At 39.1% G+C, this 17,399-nt stretch overlaps 1 protein-coding gene across 3 annotated transcripts in view; it reads left to right on the top strand.

Moving 5' to 3' along the window:
• SESTD1 (SEC14 and spectrin domain containing 1) overlaps positions 1-17,399 on the top strand; it is a 139,186-nt gene that overhangs the window by 91,343 nt on the left and 30,444 nt on the right. For all 3 annotated transcript variants that reach the window (XM_069577065.1, XM_069577067.1, XM_069577066.1), the window contains exons 8-9: positions 2,585-2,640; positions 5,598-5,809. In XM_069577065.1, coding sequence (XP_069433166.1) covers positions 2,585-2,640; positions 5,598-5,809 — 268 coding nt within the window. The remainder of the gene's footprint in view (positions 1-2,584; positions 2,641-5,597; positions 5,810-17,399) is intronic.

Genomic DNA, 17,399 nt, shown 5'->3' on the forward strand with positions numbered 1-17,399 from the left:
AAGGATTTCTTATCTCTTCTTGCTATTCTCTGGAACTCTGCATTCAGTTCGGTATAGCTTTCCCTTTCTCCTCTGCCTTTCACCTCTCTTCTTTTCTCAGCTATCTGTAAGGTCTCTGCAGACAACCACTTTGCCTTCTTGTATTTCTTTTTTGGGGGAAGGTTTTGGTCACCACCTCCTGTATAGTGTTACAAACCTCCGTGCATAGTTCTTCAGTCACTCTGTCAGATCAAATCCTTGAATCTATTCATGCAATTACTTTATTTTCACAAAGCTATAAGTTATCTGTTAAAAGATAACCTCTGTTAACCTCTGTTAATGCAAGCCAAGAGAACTAAGGTAAGCACGTCTCCATCAAACTTAGCATACAAAAGTTGTGTTAAATTTATTTTTTAATTCTTGAGAATTTGATTACATGTAAAATTTATTGATTTGAATCCAGGTTTCTTTACAAAAGAGTTTTTTGTTGAATATACTTACTTTTTTCTGACCCTGTGTATAATAATTTACAAGAAATATTTTCAAACTGAAAGACTTATCGTCCTTTTCCGAGTTTTACTTTGCTTGTAAAGAGTACAGAAAAGCTTGCAGCTTGAAATAAAATCATTATAACCTTATTTAAATACATTAGCACTTAAATGTCTATCTTGTAGAACTCCTGTGTCCTTGTAAAATATGTGATATTCATGAGTTCAGCTTGGGGAATTTATAGTGTTTTATGACACTGGATGAAGTAATTGTTCATTTGTATTATCTAAATGTAACTACCTAGATGTATCATTTTAAGAGATTTCCATTGAACTTTTCAGCCTTAACAATTTGCAGACCAGTTTCCTTTCCCCAGGTGAAAAGCACTGTAGGAAGCAAATTAATCCTCAGCAATAAAGTAGTCACTAGACAGTAATTTTTCATTAGGAAATTTGAAAGGATCAACACTTACCTTGTCTGTCTCTTTTGAATCTGACCTTATAAATACAATGAAACTTTGACAAAATGCATTGTTACTCTGTTAATCCAAAATAGTCCAGACTGATTAAGTGAGATAAGGTAGGACAGCTATCAAAAGGTCATAGTTTAATGCCAAATCTTGATTTAAAACAAAGTAAAACAAGTGGTTTGAAGATTAAGTCTAAAGTTGAAACTAACATTTAGTAACATTCCTACCTTAGAGACCATATAAAAATGTAAGTGTAAAAATTTTACATATATGTAAACATGCGAGTATGTGTATAGATATCACACACATGCACGCGCTATGTAATTGAAAATATCATGCAAGTTACTTGACAGAAATTTGCCAACCCTCTTTATTTCCGAATAGTCTAACAGTAAGTCTGGTGTTTCTCGGAAACATGTTCTTTAGGTAAGACATCCTAAGAGGGCACTGGTAGAATCATCGTGAATATTGACAGAATACAGGCTTCCCAGGTAGTGCTAGTGGTGAAGAACCAGTAAAGGAGATGTGGTTTCGATCCCTGGGTGGGAAAGATCCTCTGGAGAAGGGAATGGCAACCTACTCCAGTACTCTTGCTTGAAAAATTCCATGGACAGAGGAGCCTGGCAGTCACAAAGAGTAGGACACAGCTGAAGCAACTTAGCATGCACACATCGGTCCTGAGAAAGTGTTGCAGTAAAGAAACCTGTTTAATTGCTTTCTTAAAATTTCCTGTACTTACATGCCACTGGAACCCTGGTTTTTTTTCCTACCTAATTGTAATCTGGTTCAGTGTTTTGGGAAACACTAGGAAACCATGGCTTGTGACTGCAGGAAGTGTCCGGTGAAATCTTGTGTTTGCCAATCTCTTCCCAAGGAACTCAAGTGTTATTACATAGTCTCTTTTAAACTCCATACAACAAAATCCCTCTTGGAAATTTTCATCCCTTATATCAGTCCTTAGGAAGCACCTGGGCTATACAAGAGGGGAAGCCCTAGATCAGCTGACAAAAGTGAAAGGTACAGAGCTAGACCTGTTAGAGTAGCTAGGCCCCAGGCTTTGCTTTGTCATGTATCTTTCCTTTATCATCTCCACTTACTGTATATGTTTAAGAAAATGAAGGCCATAGTTCAGCTGCAAATGAAATGTGATTAGTACAGGGAAGAGAGCACATGTGCTAGGGGACACACATACGATTATCAGAGGCTATTTGCAGCTCTCAAGGATTGCTGTAGCTAAGAAACTTTTAATTGGAGGATGGCTACACGCATGTTTTTAATGTTAATGTTCCTGGGTTGCTGTATAGTGACAAATTTCAGTTTAAAGCGTGTATCCAGTGGAAAATAGCAAGATGGATTCCTCTGATATACTTGAAATAACACTGTAGTTAATAGCAATACATTGTAGTTTCCAAGTATTGTATTTTATTATTTATCACATAGATGTTTCTTTGCCTGCTACTGTTTAATTAATCTCTAGTGGGCTTCCTGATGTTTAAGAGAAATTAGCCTGGTAGGCCAGTATACTTCACATTTTCATACTTACATGTCCCTGTTTTGGTAAGTATATATAAAGTATTTCCTTAAGTTATATATTAATAAATAGAAGTACATGCAGTTTTTAAAAATTACTCTTTTGGTGCTTGCCAGGTCTGTGGATTTAAACTTTCTTCCATCAGTTGATCCTGAAACTGTTCTTCAGACAGGTAAGATGAGACAATGTATTCATTACTGATAATCATAATCCATTTAATCAGCCATATATTAATCAATAAGACAAACATGAATTGAGTACATACTATTTCTTGTTGTAGAAACTCAAGAAATTTTTCAAACTACTCTTTGGTTTAAAAGTATATTAATATACTCTAATATTAAAAATTATTAATAATGATCAATTATATTGAAATATTTGAATTTATTTATCTGTGACTTGAAGATAAAAACTTCTGTTTCATTGGGTTGCTATGAGGATTACTGAATATGGATTATGTTGCTAACATTGTATTTGTGTACATTTTCATATTTCATTCCCATAACAACTCTAGAAAAAATAAGTATTATCTTCTCTCTTTGTATTTGAGGAAGCCAGGGCTTATAGATATGAAGAATCTTGCTCAAGATGAAATGATTATTGAGTTCTGTCACCGTAGCACTAAAGACAAGGTATAAATCCAGAGCCACTTGTGCTGTGCAGGCATCTGTGTGAAAACATGTAGCGCCAGCAGTGGCCCTGCGCGCAGTGCGTGTTCGCTTGCACAGAGCTGCGTGATGGGCATATTCCAGCCCAAATAGTAGTTCCACACGTTCTGGAGTGCGTTGGAATTTTTTCCAATGAAAATACCTTAATTTTATTTATAATGTATTTTTCTAGTAATAGGGCATAATTCTAGTCCTCTAGCAGGTAATGTTTTAAGCACTTTAAGTGCGCTAACTCATTTATCCTTCACTACAGCCCAGTGAAGTAGGTACTCTTGTCATCCCAGTGTTAAGGTGGGGAAACTGAGGCAATAGGATTAGTAACTTACGCAGATTACAGAACTGACAGTGCTGAATTTGGTACTCGAGCCAAGGCAGTTTGGTCTCTAACTGTGCTCTTTGAAACCATTATATAGTGCTGCTTCTGTAATGGAATTGATATCCACAAGGAAAAGATTAAAGGTAGCAGTCATCAAAATAGAAAAAATAATATGTATTCTGAACTTAATGACTTTTATGGGTATATATATGTAAAGAATGCATGTGTGTGTGTGTGTATATATATAAATATATAGAAAGACTTTGTGTAAGTCTTTAAAACAGATGTTTTTCCAATTATAAATTATGATGAAGAGTAAAGAAATAAATTCTAAATATCTTTATTGTATAGATTCAGTTTTCTTGAGTTTTTCAGTATGATTTGGGTCTTACTTCCTGAAAGAACAAAGAAATAATTGTAATCTGAGTAACTGCATGTTTAGACAGTAAAATAGACTGTCAGTAAAAATATTGCTTTAGATTAAAAATATCTAATATGATGTTTATATTTAACATTTTTAAAGTTGCTAAAGCCATTGAATTAAGAAACTTGTTACATTTGTATTTTAGAATTATTTTTATATGTCACCGAATCCTTTTTGTTTGTTATTGGCTCATAAATCAAAGATAGAAAATATAAAATGGAGACATTTAAAACAATCTTGGATGTTTTTCAGAAATTGGAAATACCTCTAAATCATAAGAAAAAATGTTTATATTATTTAAAGCCATTTAAATTTAGGACACTTTAATAAAATTGAAGAGGAAAGAATTTAAATGTCTGTATTTTTGACTCCTTAATAATAATTATAGTTGTATTATCCTAGAATGTACAGTTTATTCACTTTTAAAATTGTTAATATTATACATAGAGCTTTAGATGTTGCACATTCTATAATTTTAATTTCTTTTGCATGAGTTATTTTTCTCTACAAGGTTGCTGTAATCAAAGAACACTGAATGCAATTTTTATACTAGTATAGCCCCCCGTGATTCACAACAGTTAATATGTTGTAGAGATTTATGTAGAGATTATTTGAATATTATTTTGTACCAGTAGTGAAGACTTTATCCCTTTAATCATTCATTTGTTACACACCAGCGTTTCTCTAAGGTGCTATGGTTTAAGGGTATGAATTAATACTGAAATCCTACAACATATTGCTTAGTATTGTTTAGTACCATCAGACAAACATGCTAATTGGTACCATCAGACAGGAAGTCCCAGATTGTAACTGTGCTCTGAAGGGAAAGAGTGTTGGATGGCACAGCATCCTGAGCAGTGAATCCAATAATAACAAGAATGTGATAGAAAGATAGTTAGATCTAGAAAATACATATGCCATATGTATACTATATGCTTACTATGTAGTATGACGTATATGGTATGTATGTATTTATGACACTGGTCTTCCCCGAGTTACAGCATGGTTTCATCCTGATAAACCCATAATAAGTTGAAAATATCATGTTGAAATGCATTTAATACACCTAAAGTACCAAGCCTCATAGCTTAGTCTAGCCTACCTTAAACATGTTCAGAATACTTACATTACCCTACAGTGGGGTGGCATCATCTAAAGCAAAGCCTGTTTTATAATACAGTGTTTAGTATCTCATCTAATTTACTGAATAATGTACTGAAAGTGAGAAACAGAATAGCTGTGCGATTACAGGATGGTTGTCAGTGTATCAGGTGTTTACCCTCATGGTTGTGTAGCCGACTGCAAGCTGTGTCTCACTGCTGCTGCCCAGCATCACAGAAGTGTTATACTGCATGTTGCCAGCCCAGAAAAAGAAAAAATTCGATTTTGAAATATGGATTCAACTGAATGCAACATTGTAAAGTCAGAAAATTGTAAGTCAGACCATCACTAAGTCAAGGACTGTCTGTATGTGATACAGTTATGATACAGAACATAGTGTATAGATAAACTAAACAGTGTGTATCCATATGTGTATGTATACATGCAGCTTTCCTGTTTATTTCTGTATAAACTGAAAAATTGCTTTTTAGTACTTAAGACCTGTTAGGTAGACATAGGCAGGTATGTTCTAAAACTAAGGGACTAAAATTGAGAAGATTGAGAAATAAGATTTGGATTTCTTTATGGATATTAATTGTAAGTATCTTTCATTTGTAAAGGGCATGAATTGTTATCCGAATTACAGCAGCGTCGATTTAATGGCTCAGATGGAGGGGTCTCATGGTCTCCTATGGATGATGAACTGCTTGCACAGCCACAGGTTATGAAATTATTAGATTCACTGCGAGAGCAATATACCCGCTACCAGGAAGTTTGTAGGCAACGAAGTAAGCGTACACAGTTAGAAGAGATTCAGCAAAAGGTGATGCAGGTAGGTGTCTGTTTTGAATATATTAAATTCTTTTTAAAATCTAATTTTTTTTATAATTCCTACTCTGTACCTGATTTTATACTAAGCCTTATTTACACTATATAGAGAGCTTTAGATATGTCAAACCAGACATTCAAACTATTTTTACAATTAGTTCAGTTTAATTCAGTTCAGTCACTGAACTGAATTAGTCACTGTGTCTAACTCTTTGCGACCCCATGGACTGCAGCACTGCAGGCCTCCCTGTCCATCGCCAACTCCCGTTCACTCAAACTCATGTCCAACCAGCCATCTCATCTTCCGTCGTCCCCTTCTCCTCTTGCCTTCAATCTTTCTTAGTTAGCATCAGGATCTATTCCAATGAGTCAGTTCTTCACATCAGGAAGTATTGGAGTTTCAGCTTCAGCATCAGTCCTTCCAATGAACACCCAGGACTGATCTCGTTGAGGATGGACTGGTTGGATCTCCTTGCAGTCCAAGGGACTCTCAAGAGTCTTCTCCAACACCACAGTTCAAAAGCATCAATTCTTCGGCACTCACGTCCATACATGACTACTGGAAAAACCATAGCTTTGACTAGACGGACCTTTGTTGGCAAAGTAATGTCTCTGCTCTTTAATATGCTATCTATATTGGTCATAGCTTTTCTTCCAAGCAGCAAGCGTCTTTTAATTTCATAGCTGCAGTCACCATCTGCAGTGATGGGGGGTTCCAAAAAATAAAAAAATAAAGTCCAAAAAAAATGAAGTCTGTCACTGTTTCCACTGTTTCCCCATCTATTTCCCATGAAGTGGTAGGACCAGATGGGATCTTAGTTTTCCGAATGTTGAATTTTAAGCCAACTTTTTCAATCTCCTCTTTCACTTTTATCAAGAGGCTCTTTAGTTCTTCACTTTCTGCCATAAGGGTCGGGTCATCTGCATATCTCAGGTTATTGATATTTCTCCCATCAATCTTGATTCCAGCTTGTGCTTCTTCCAGCCCAGCGTTTCTCATCATGTACTCTGCGTATAAGTTAAATAAGCAGGGTGACGATAAACAGCCTTGACGTACTCTTTTCCCTATTTGGAACTAGTCTGTTGTTCCATGTCCAGTGCTAACTGTTGCTTTTTGACCTGCATACAGATTTCTCAAGAGGCATTTCAGATGGTCTGCTTTTACCATCTCAAGAATTTTCCATAGTTTGTTGTGATCCACACAAGTCAAAGGTTTTGGCATAGTCAATAAACCAGAAGTAGATGTTTTTCTAGAACTCTCTTGCTTTCTCGATGACCCAACAGATGTTGACAATTTGATCTCTGGTTCCTCTTCCTTTTCCAATTCCAGCTTGAACATCTGGAATTTCATGGTTCCATACTGTTGAAGCCTGGCTTGGAGAATTTTGAGCATTACTTTGCTAGCGTTTGTTCAGTTCAGTTCAGTCGCTCAGTCGTGTCCGACTCTTTGCAACCCCATGAATCGCAGCACGCCAGGCCTCCCTGTTCATCACCATCTCCCGGAATTCACTCAGACTCACGTCTATCGAGTCCGTGATGCCATCCAGCCATCTCATCCTCAGTCGTCCCCTTCTCCTCCTGCCCCCAATCCCTCCCAGCATCAGAGTTTTTCCAACGAGTCAACTCTTCGCATGAGGTGGCCAAAGTACTGGAGTTTCAGCTTTAGCATCATTCCTTCCAAAGAAATCCCAGGGCTGATCTCCTTCAGAATGGACTGGTTGGATCTCCTTGCAGTCCAAGGGACTCTCAAGAGTCTTCTCCAACACCATAGTTCAAAAGCATCAATTCTTTGGTGCTCAGCCTTCTTCACAGTCCAACTCTCACATCTATACATGACCACAGGAAAAACCATAGCCTTGACTAGACGGACCTTAGTCGGCAAAGTAATGTCTCTGCTTTTGAATATGCTAAGTTGGTCATAGCTTTTCTTCCAAGGAGTAAGTGTCTTTTAATTTCATGGCTGCAATCACCATCTGCAGTGATTTTGGAGCCCAAAAAATAAAGTCTGACACTGTTTCCACTGTTTCCCCATCTATTTACCATGACTGCAATTGTGCAGTAGTTTGAGCATTCTTTGGCATTGCCTTTTTTTGGGATTGGAATGAACACTGACCTTTTCCAGTTCTGTGGCCACTGCTGAGTTTTCCAAATTTGCTGGCATATTGAGTTCAGTACTTTTCACCACATCATCTTTTAGGATTTGAAACAGCTCAACTGGAACTCCATCACCTCCACTAGCTTTGTTCATAGTGATGCTTCCTAAGGCCTAACTGACTTCGCATTCCAGGATGTCTGACTCTGGCTTGCTGATCACACCATTGTGATTATCTGGGTCATGAAGATCTTTTTTGTGTATTTTCTTTGGTGTATTCGTGCCACCTCTTCTTAATATCTTCTGTTTCTGTTAGGTCCATACCATTTTTGTCCTTTAGTGAGCCCATCTTTGCATGAAATGTTCCCTTGGTGTCTCTAATTTTCTTGAAGAGATCTCTAGACTTTCCCATTCTATTGTTTTCCTCTATTTCTTTGCATTGATTGCTGAGGAAGGCTTTCTTTTTCCTTGTTATTCTTTGGAACTCTGCATTCAAATGGGTATGTCTTTCCTTTTCTCCTTTGCCTTTCACTTTGCTTCTGTTCACAGCTATTTGTAAGGCCTCCTCAGACAACCATTTTCCCTTTTGGCATTTCTTTTCCTTGGGGATGGTCTTGATCCCTCCCTCCTGTACAGTGTCATGAACCTCCGTCCATAGTTCTTCAGGCACTCTGTCTATCACATCTAATCCCTTGAATCTATCTGTCACTTCGGGGTTTGGTTTAGACCACTGAATGGTCTAGTGGTTTTCCCTAGTTTCTTCAATTTAAGTCTGAATTTGGCAATAAGGAATTCATGATCTGTGCACTGTCAGCTCCTGGTCTTGTTTTTGCTGACTGTATAGAGCTTCTCCATCTTTGGCTGCAAAGCATATAATCAGTCTGATTTCAGTATTGACCATGTGGTCAATTAGTATTGACATTTAAATTATTTCTACAGTGATAATGTTGAGCACTCAGCTTACTATATCAGAATGAGCTTCAAAAATAACTAGTTATTGGGAACCTCTGTTGTGGTCTTTGTAGTCTTGTAATAAATAACATTTTATTGTTCACCATGAATTTATTTTAAATTTCCAATAACATTGCTTTTTTTGTTGTTGTTAATTTGGACGTTATGAAGAGATTTTCTATCCTACTGAAATGATGACGTGTGATATGTTAACTCTAATATTATTTCGTTACTGTATGGTACTGATAGAAAACATGAAATATATTTAATACTTAGTTTTATTTCTTTTTAAAATTGATTTTTGTAGGTAGGCTAAAAACGCTAAAAATCAGTACTTAGGAAGATATTTCTGTATTTAGGCTACATTTTGGATTTTCATCTGCTGAATTATTAAGAAGTGAATCTTATATTTTTCACTTTGCAAATCCAGATTAGAAGTGTCCCAGTGTTTTTAATGTAGATTCATTCATTAGATAAGTATTTGTTAAATATTTACTATATAAAACGCCTTGTGGTTTTTCTGAAGGACATGAATTTGGGTTTTGCTATACTCAGCTTAAGAGCGGAGAGAGTGTTGGGTGTCCCGAGGCAATGACCGCAGTGCTGTGGGTGTTCATAGGTGGATCATCCCTCTGGTAGCAGGAGATCTGGTAAGACTTAGTGGGAAAAGACAGTGCGTGAGCTTATCCCCGAGAATGGGTAACCTCTACTTTAGGTTTTAAAGGAGAATTGGCATCCTGTGGAGGAGAAAGGATTGCATTAGTAAATAATAACAGCATTAAATCCCAGAATCTGCTGAAGGAAAAGGCAGCCGTAGGTCCCAGGAAGTGTTAGACCCGTAATCATGAAGCATGGTTCATGAGCTTGAGCTGAACCCCTGTTCCTCCATGTATTTGCTGTGTGATCCTGGTCACATTTTTACGACCTGAACCTGTTTCACTTCCTTCTTTCTTTTTCCTCTTCCTCTCTTTCTTTCTCTTCCTTCTGTCTTTCACGTATAAAACAGGGATAACAGGACCTCTTTTGAAAGGTTTTGTTGAAAGAACCCAGCACTCAGCAAATGGTAGCCATTTTATTTATTCCCAGTGAATTAGATTCTAGTCTAGAATTCTCGTTCACCTGTTGGAAAACTTGTTCTGTGAAGGGCCAAATAGTAAATGTTTAGGCTGTTTGGTTCATACAGTTTTCTTGCAGCTATGGCTGTTTAACTGCTGTTATAATGCATATTCATTATGTAAACAAGTGTGTTTGGCTGTGCTCCAGTAAAACTTTATTTATAAAACAAGTGGGGACTTGCTTGACAGTCCAGTGGTTAAGACTCTGTGCTTCTAGTGCCCAGGGCACCGGTTTGATCCCTGGTTGGAGATCTAAGATCCTGCATGTCATAGGTGCAGCCAAGATAAAAAATAAATAAAAAGTAAAAGTAGATTATTAAAAAGTGAAAAGAAGTGGCCGGCTAGAATTGTCCTGCAGGCAGCAGTTTGCTGACCCCTGACTAGAGCGTTAGGGAATCACAGGGAAGAAGGCTTGAGAGGAAGGACGGGATTGGATCATGGACGATCATGAATTCCAGGCAAAACGATTTAGGCTTTATCTCATGATAACTACATACAAACTGAAGATTTCTAAGCATGTGTTAATTATATATAACTTTTTCTATGTGACATATTCATAAATTAAAGATAGCTTTTATTAAACTCAGGTAAACTTTAGCTCAGTAGCTTGAGAGTAGCTTTGAAAACCATAAAGATGGAATAGCATAGCGGTATAAAGTGCCCTGGTCACCTGGGTCTACCTTCTACCACATCTAGGTTGTTTGATCTTGGGAAGGACATGTACTTCTCAGCGCCCTAGCTTCCTCCTCAGTAAACTAAGGAAAATAGCAACAGTAATAATAATACCTGCTTAATAGGGCTGTTAACAGAGATTAAGAAGATTTAATTTAATAAATGTTCAGTGCTTGGCACGTAATGAGTTTTTATTAATAATAGCATTTTCTCACCTATTAAAAGAAAATGAGTGTCTATTATATAGTAGTGTGACATTGTGCCCAGTGGAATGTAATGGTGAGTAAAAACAAACAAGGTCCCACTTTTTGGAACATGGTTACATAATTACAGCAATAGTTGTAAAATTGCAACCATGCCAAGTCCCAAGGACACTGAAGGGAGGAAGGTTGAGAAAGAAGACAGTATCAGAGATGAAGCATTTCTGACTTGTAAGACTTAATGGATGGTGGTGTTCTCTAGTTAAGGAACATTGGACAGGGCTTGGGTTTATGTGCAGAGGGAAAAGGGGTGGAAAATCATGAGTTTGATTTTAGACATGAAGAAGGCTGAGCGCCGAAGAATTGATGCTTTTGAACTGTGGTGTTGGAGAAGACTCTTGAGAGTCCCTTGGACTGCAAGAAGATCCAGCCAGTCCATCCTAAAGGAGATAAGCCCTGGGTGTTCTTTGGAAGGACTGATGCTAAAGCTGAAACTCCAGTACTTTGGCCACCTCATGAGAAGAGTTGACTCATTGGAAAAGACCCTGATGCTGGGAGGGATTGGGGGCAGGAGGAGACGGGGACGACAGAGGATGAGATGGCTGGATGGCATCACCGACTTGATGGACGTGAGTTTGGGTGAACTCCGGGAGTTGGTGATGGACAGGGAGGCCTGGTGTGCCTCCCAGCAATTCATAGGGTTGCAAAGAGTCGGACACGTGACTGAGAAACTGAACTGAACTGAGACATTTCAGGAGACTTTGAGACATCTAAGAAAAGATATATAAAGGTAGTCCCAAACAGGTCCAGAAATGAGGAATCTGGGCTTGTGTGTCATCTGTGTATGAATTTTAATTAAAATATTCATGGGGTGAGAGTTGCCCAGGAAAGGAGCTGAGAGTAGATGAGAGGAGGGCTTTTTAACTGAGCTTTGAGAAACTCCAGCATTTAATGACAAGACAGAGGAGCATTTTCCTGAAGAGAAGGCAGTGAAGGATTGGTCAGAGATGAAGAAGAAAAGTATAAAGAGCTGTATATCGTGAAAGTCCAAAGAAGAAAACATGTCAGGGAAGGAGCTAGGAGCCCTCTCAAATGCTGCTGAAAGGTGGGATAAGAGGAAGACTTAACACATCCACTAAGAATCCCTAAGATCCAGGTTGCTGCTGATGGCAGGGCCGGCAGTGGCAGGGCCAGGAGCACGTCGGAGTGAACTCAGGGATGCGAGTGGAATGTGGTAGAGTGTAGAGAACTTGTTGAGAATGTTCTCTCTGCAGGAAAGATGGGAAATAGAGCAGTGACTAGAAGTGGGAGTATGTTAATTCGCTAGGTGTGCTGTACTGAAATACTGCAGACTAGCGGACTTGAGAAATTTATTTTCTGTTTGCTCTAGAGGCTAAAAGCCCAAGCAAGATCAGGAAGTTGGCAGGGCTGATTCTACCTGAGGACCACGAGGGGATGATCTGTGCCAGGCCTCTGTCCTTGGCCTTCTCCCATTTCCTCTCATCTTCTTCCCTCTATACCTGTCTCTGAACTTTGTCTCCTTTTAAGAACACCAGTCAGATTAGGGCCCACTTTAATAACCTCATTTTAATTTAACTGCCTCTTTAAAGAACCCTGCCTTCAAATGAATATTCGTTACATCCTGAAGTACTGGGGCTTAGGACGTTAACGTATTGGTGGCGGTGGGGAGCTTGAGGGCACAGTTCAGCCCCCAACTGGAATCAAGTGTGGTTGGTTTGTTTGTCTGTTTTTGTAATATGGAAAACTAAGAGGCTTAGTTTGGAGGAGGAAAGTTTCTGTTTGGAGCGAGGAGTTGAATGTGCAAGAGAAAAAGAATAATTAATACTATCAAGTTTGTGACAAGGTGGAAGTGAGTGGACTCCAAAGCAGAACTGAAGGGATTAGCTTTAGAATGGAAGAGCGAGAACTCCATTTTAACAGGAGGGAAGTGGGTGGGATGAATTCAGAGTTGCCTCTGTGTATGTCAGGCATTAAGAAGATGACTGAGTTCCTGAGTGATGAGGTGTGTTTTGTAAGGTAAGAGACAATTGTGATCTGCTTTGTGGTAGAGGTTTGGAGGCAGGGCAGGGTTGGAAAGGACAGTGGTTAAAGATGATTAGAGGTTTAAATGGAGTGGAAATGATTCAGAATTTTTTTTTTGGAGATTGTAAGAGTGAAATTACCATGGTTGTATAGATGTGTTTTTAGGTAGTGTTGGCCTTAACTTTATGGTGGAAACTTTCTGGCCTGTTCCTGTGAATACATGGCTGGCTGTTAATATGCAGGCACCAGAGAATGTGGGTGATAGGATTCCTCCAGCATTTGTGCTTTGCTCTGTGGGATCAGGAGCAAAGGTGTTAGTGCATCTTTGATGGACCAGCTCAAATGGATAAAGAGTAAAGAAACTAGAGAAAAGAGATGAGGATTCTTAAAATAATGGTGATGATGGCAATGAGATTGTTGTTAAAAACAACCTCATTTCAATTCCATTTTCTTTATGAGCATTACAGGTAAATTAGAAAATTAATATCCATCATGTGATGTTTTCTACACTTTGTTTTTCACAGGTCACATTTTAGGGAAAGATCTATTTTTCTTGCCAAAATGATTAGTTAAGTTTAGCTATTTAGTAACATATCATGTCAGCACACACAGAATAAACTATCATCTTTAACCTTGCCAATTTGGGGGAGATGAAATTTGTTGTTTATGTAAAAATAATCATAGAGTTGACTACCTCTGCTTATGTAGAATTAATGAAAGTTGACGTTTTCCTGATTTCTTTTTTTAGTGACTTATCACTGAAAACAGAACATAATGAAAAGAAACCAGCAGCTCTAATAGATGAACTATATGATAAGTAGTATCCATTGCAGTTATCCGTCACTTATTCTCCACAGTTCAGATTGGTAGCGTTAGACTTCATGTGGAATGCAGAAGTACTCTATGTTGCTGCCACTGCATTTTAAAATGAGATTTCACATGCTTCTGGATAGGAGGTGATACCACATCACTGAAATAAGCTATTGTTATTCTGACTGTTGATTACGGCAGCAATTTTGACTAGCATTGCAAATATTTCTAGAATCATCCGTGTGATTTTCTTCCTTTGTAGAAAGGAATCATAGATGCAAATCAGATACACTCTCAGGTGCATAAGTATGCAGCTGGAGGCTGTGATCCCAGTTCTCCGCATTCTTTCTTCTGGCCGGATGCTTCACACCATTTCTGTCCTTTTATCGAGCCCATCTTGGCATGAAATGTTCCCTTGGTATCTCTGATTTTCTTGAAGAGATCTCTAGTCTTTGCCATTCTGTTGTTTTCCTCTATTTCTTTGCATTGATCGCTGAAGAAGGCTTTCTTATCTCTTCTGGATATTCTTTGGAACTCTGCATTCAGATGCTTATATCTTTCCTTTTCTCCTCTCTTCTCTTCACAACTATTTGTAAGGCCTCCCCAGACAGCCATTTTGCTTTTTTGCATTTCTTTTCCATAGGGATGGTCTTGATCCCTGTCTCCTGTACAATGTCATGAACCTCATTCCATAGTTCATCAGGCACTCTATCTATCAGATCTAGTCCCTTAAATCTATTTCTCACTTACACTGTATAATCATAAGGGATTTGATTTAGGTCATACCTGAATGGTCTAGCAGTTTTCCCTACTTTCTTCAATTTAAGTCTGGATTTGGCAATAAGGAGTTCATGATCTGAGCCACAGTCAGCTCCTGGTCTTGTTTTTGTTGACAGTATAGAGCTTCTCCATCTTTGGCTGCATAGAATATAATCAATCTGATTTTGGTGTTGACCATCTGGTGGTGTCCATGTGTAGAGTCTTCTCTTGTGTTGGTGGAAGAGGGTGTTTGCTATGACCAATGCATTTTCTTGGCAAAACTCTATTAGTCTTTGTCCTGCTTCATTCTGCATTCCAAGACCAAATTTGCCTGTTACTCCAGGTGTTTCTTGACTTCCTACTTTTACATTCCAGTCCGCTATAATGAAAAGGACATCTTTTTTGGGTGTTAGTTCTAAAAGGTCTTGTAGGTCTTCATAAAACCGTTCAACTTCAGCTTCTTCAGCGTTACTGGTCGGGGCATAGACTTGGATTACTGTGATATTGAATGGTGTGCCTTGGAGATGAACAGAGATCATTCTGTCGTTTTTGAGATTGCATCCAAGTACTGCATTTTGGACTCTTTTGTTGACCATGATGGCTACTCCATTTCATCTGAGGGATTCCTGCCCACAGTAGTAGATATAATGGTCATCTGAGTTAAATTCACCCATTCTAGTCCATTTTAGTTCGCTGATTCCTAGAATGTTGACGTTCACCCTTGCCATCTCTTGTTTGACCACTTCCAATTTGCCTTGATTCATGGACCTGACATTCCAGGTTCCTATGCAATATTGATCTTTACAGCATTGGATCTTGCTTCTATCACCAGTCACATCCACACCTGGGTATTGTTTTTGCTTTGGCTCCATCCCTTCATTCTTTCTGGAGTTATTTTTCCACTGATCTCCAGTAGCATATTGGGCACCTACTGAGCTGGGGAGTTCCTCTTTTGGTATCCTATCATTTTTCCTTTTCATACTGTTCATGGGGTTCTCAAGGCAAGAATACTGAAGTGGCTTGCCATTCCCTTCTCCAGTGGACCACGCTCTGTCAAACCTCTCCACCATGACCTGCCCGTCTTGTGTTGCTCCGCAGGCATGGCTTGGTTTCATTGGGTTAGACAAGACTGTGGTCCTAGTGTGATTAGATTGACTAGTTTTCTGTGAGTATGGTTTCAGTGTGTCTGCCCTCTGATGCCCTCTTGCGACACCTACCATCTTACTTGGGTTTCTCTTACCTTGGATGTGGGGGTATCTCTTAACGGCTGCTCCAGCAAAGCACAGCCACTGCTCCTTACCTTGGACGAGGGGTATCTCCTTACCACTGCCGTTCCTGACCATCAACGTCAAAGATGGGCTCGATAAAGGACAGAAATGGTATGGACCTAACAGAAGCAGAAGATATTAAGAAGAGGTGGCAAGAATACATGGAAGAACTGTACAAAACAGATCTTCATGACCCCGATAATCATGATGATGTGATCACTAATCTAGAGCCAGACATCTTGGAAAGTGAAGTCAAGTGGGCCTTAGAAAGCATCACTACGAACAAAGCTAGTGGAGGTGATGGAATTCCAGTTGAGCTGTTTCAAATCTTGAAAGATGATGCTGTGAAAGTGCTGCACTCAATATGCCAGCAAATTTGGGAAACTCAGCAGTGGCCACAGGACTGGAAAAGGTCAGTTTTCATTCCAATCCCAAAGAAAGGCAATGCCAAAGAATGCTCAAACTACCGCACAATTGCACTCATCTTACATGCTAGTAAAGTAATGCTCAAAATTCTCCAAGCCAGGCTTCAGCAATACGTGAACCATGGACTTCCTGATGTTTAAGCTGGTTTTAGAAAAGGCAGAGGAACCAGAGATCAAATTGCCAACATCCACTGGATCATGGAAAAACCAAGAGAGTTCCAGAAAAACATCTATTTCTGCTTTCTTGACTATGCCAAAGCCTTTGACTGTGTGGATCACAATAAACTATGGAAAATTCTGAAAGAGATGGGAATACCAGACCACCTGACCTTCCTCTTGAGAAATCTATATGCAGGTCAGGAAGCAACAGTTAGAACTGGACATGGAACAACAGACTGGTTCCAAATAGGAAAAGGAGTACGTCAAGGCTGTATATTGTCACCCTGCTTATTTAACTTCTATGCAGAGTACATCATGGGAAACGCTGGTCTGGAAGAAACACAAGCTGGAATCAAGATTGCCGGGAGAACTATCAGTAACCTCAGATATGCAGATGACAGCACCCTTATGGCAGAAAGTGAAGAGGAACTAAGAAGCCTCTTGATGAAAGTGAAAGAGGAGAGTGACAAAGTTGGCTTAAATCTCAACATTCAGAAAACGAAGATCATGGCATCTGGTCCCATCACTTCATGGCAAATAGATGGGGAAACAGTGGAAACAGTGTCAGACTTTATTTTTTTAGGCTTCAAAATCACTGCAGATGGTGATTGCAGCCATGAAATTAAAAGACTCCTACTTCTTCGAAGAAAAGTTATGACCAACCTAGATAGCATATTCAAAAGCAGAGACATTACTTTGCCGACTAAGGTCCGTCTAGTCAAGGCTATGGTTTTTCCTGTGGTCATGTATGGATGTGAGAGTTGGACTGTGAAGAAGGCTGAGCACCAAAGAATTGATGCTTTTGAACTGTGGTGTTGGAGAAGACTCTTGAGAGTCCCTTGGACTGCAAGGAGATTCAACCAGTCCATTCTGAAGGAGATCAGCCCTGGGATTTCTTTGGAAGGAGTGATGCTAAAGCTGAAACTCCAGTACTTTGGCCACCTCATGCAAAGAGTTGACTCATTGGAAAAGACTCTGATGCTGGGAGGGATTGGGGGCAGGAGGAGAAGGGGACGACCGAGGATGAGATGGCTGGATGGCATCACAGACTCGATGGGCGTGAGTCTGAGTGAACTTCGGGAGATGGTAATGGACAGGGA

This window comes from Ovis canadensis, chromosome 2 (genome assembly GCF_042477335.2).
Source record: "Ovis canadensis isolate MfBH-ARS-UI-01 breed Bighorn chromosome 2, ARS-UI_OviCan_v2, whole genome shotgun sequence".
Lineage (NCBI taxonomy): Eukaryota > Metazoa > Chordata > Mammalia > Artiodactyla > Bovidae > Ovis > Ovis canadensis.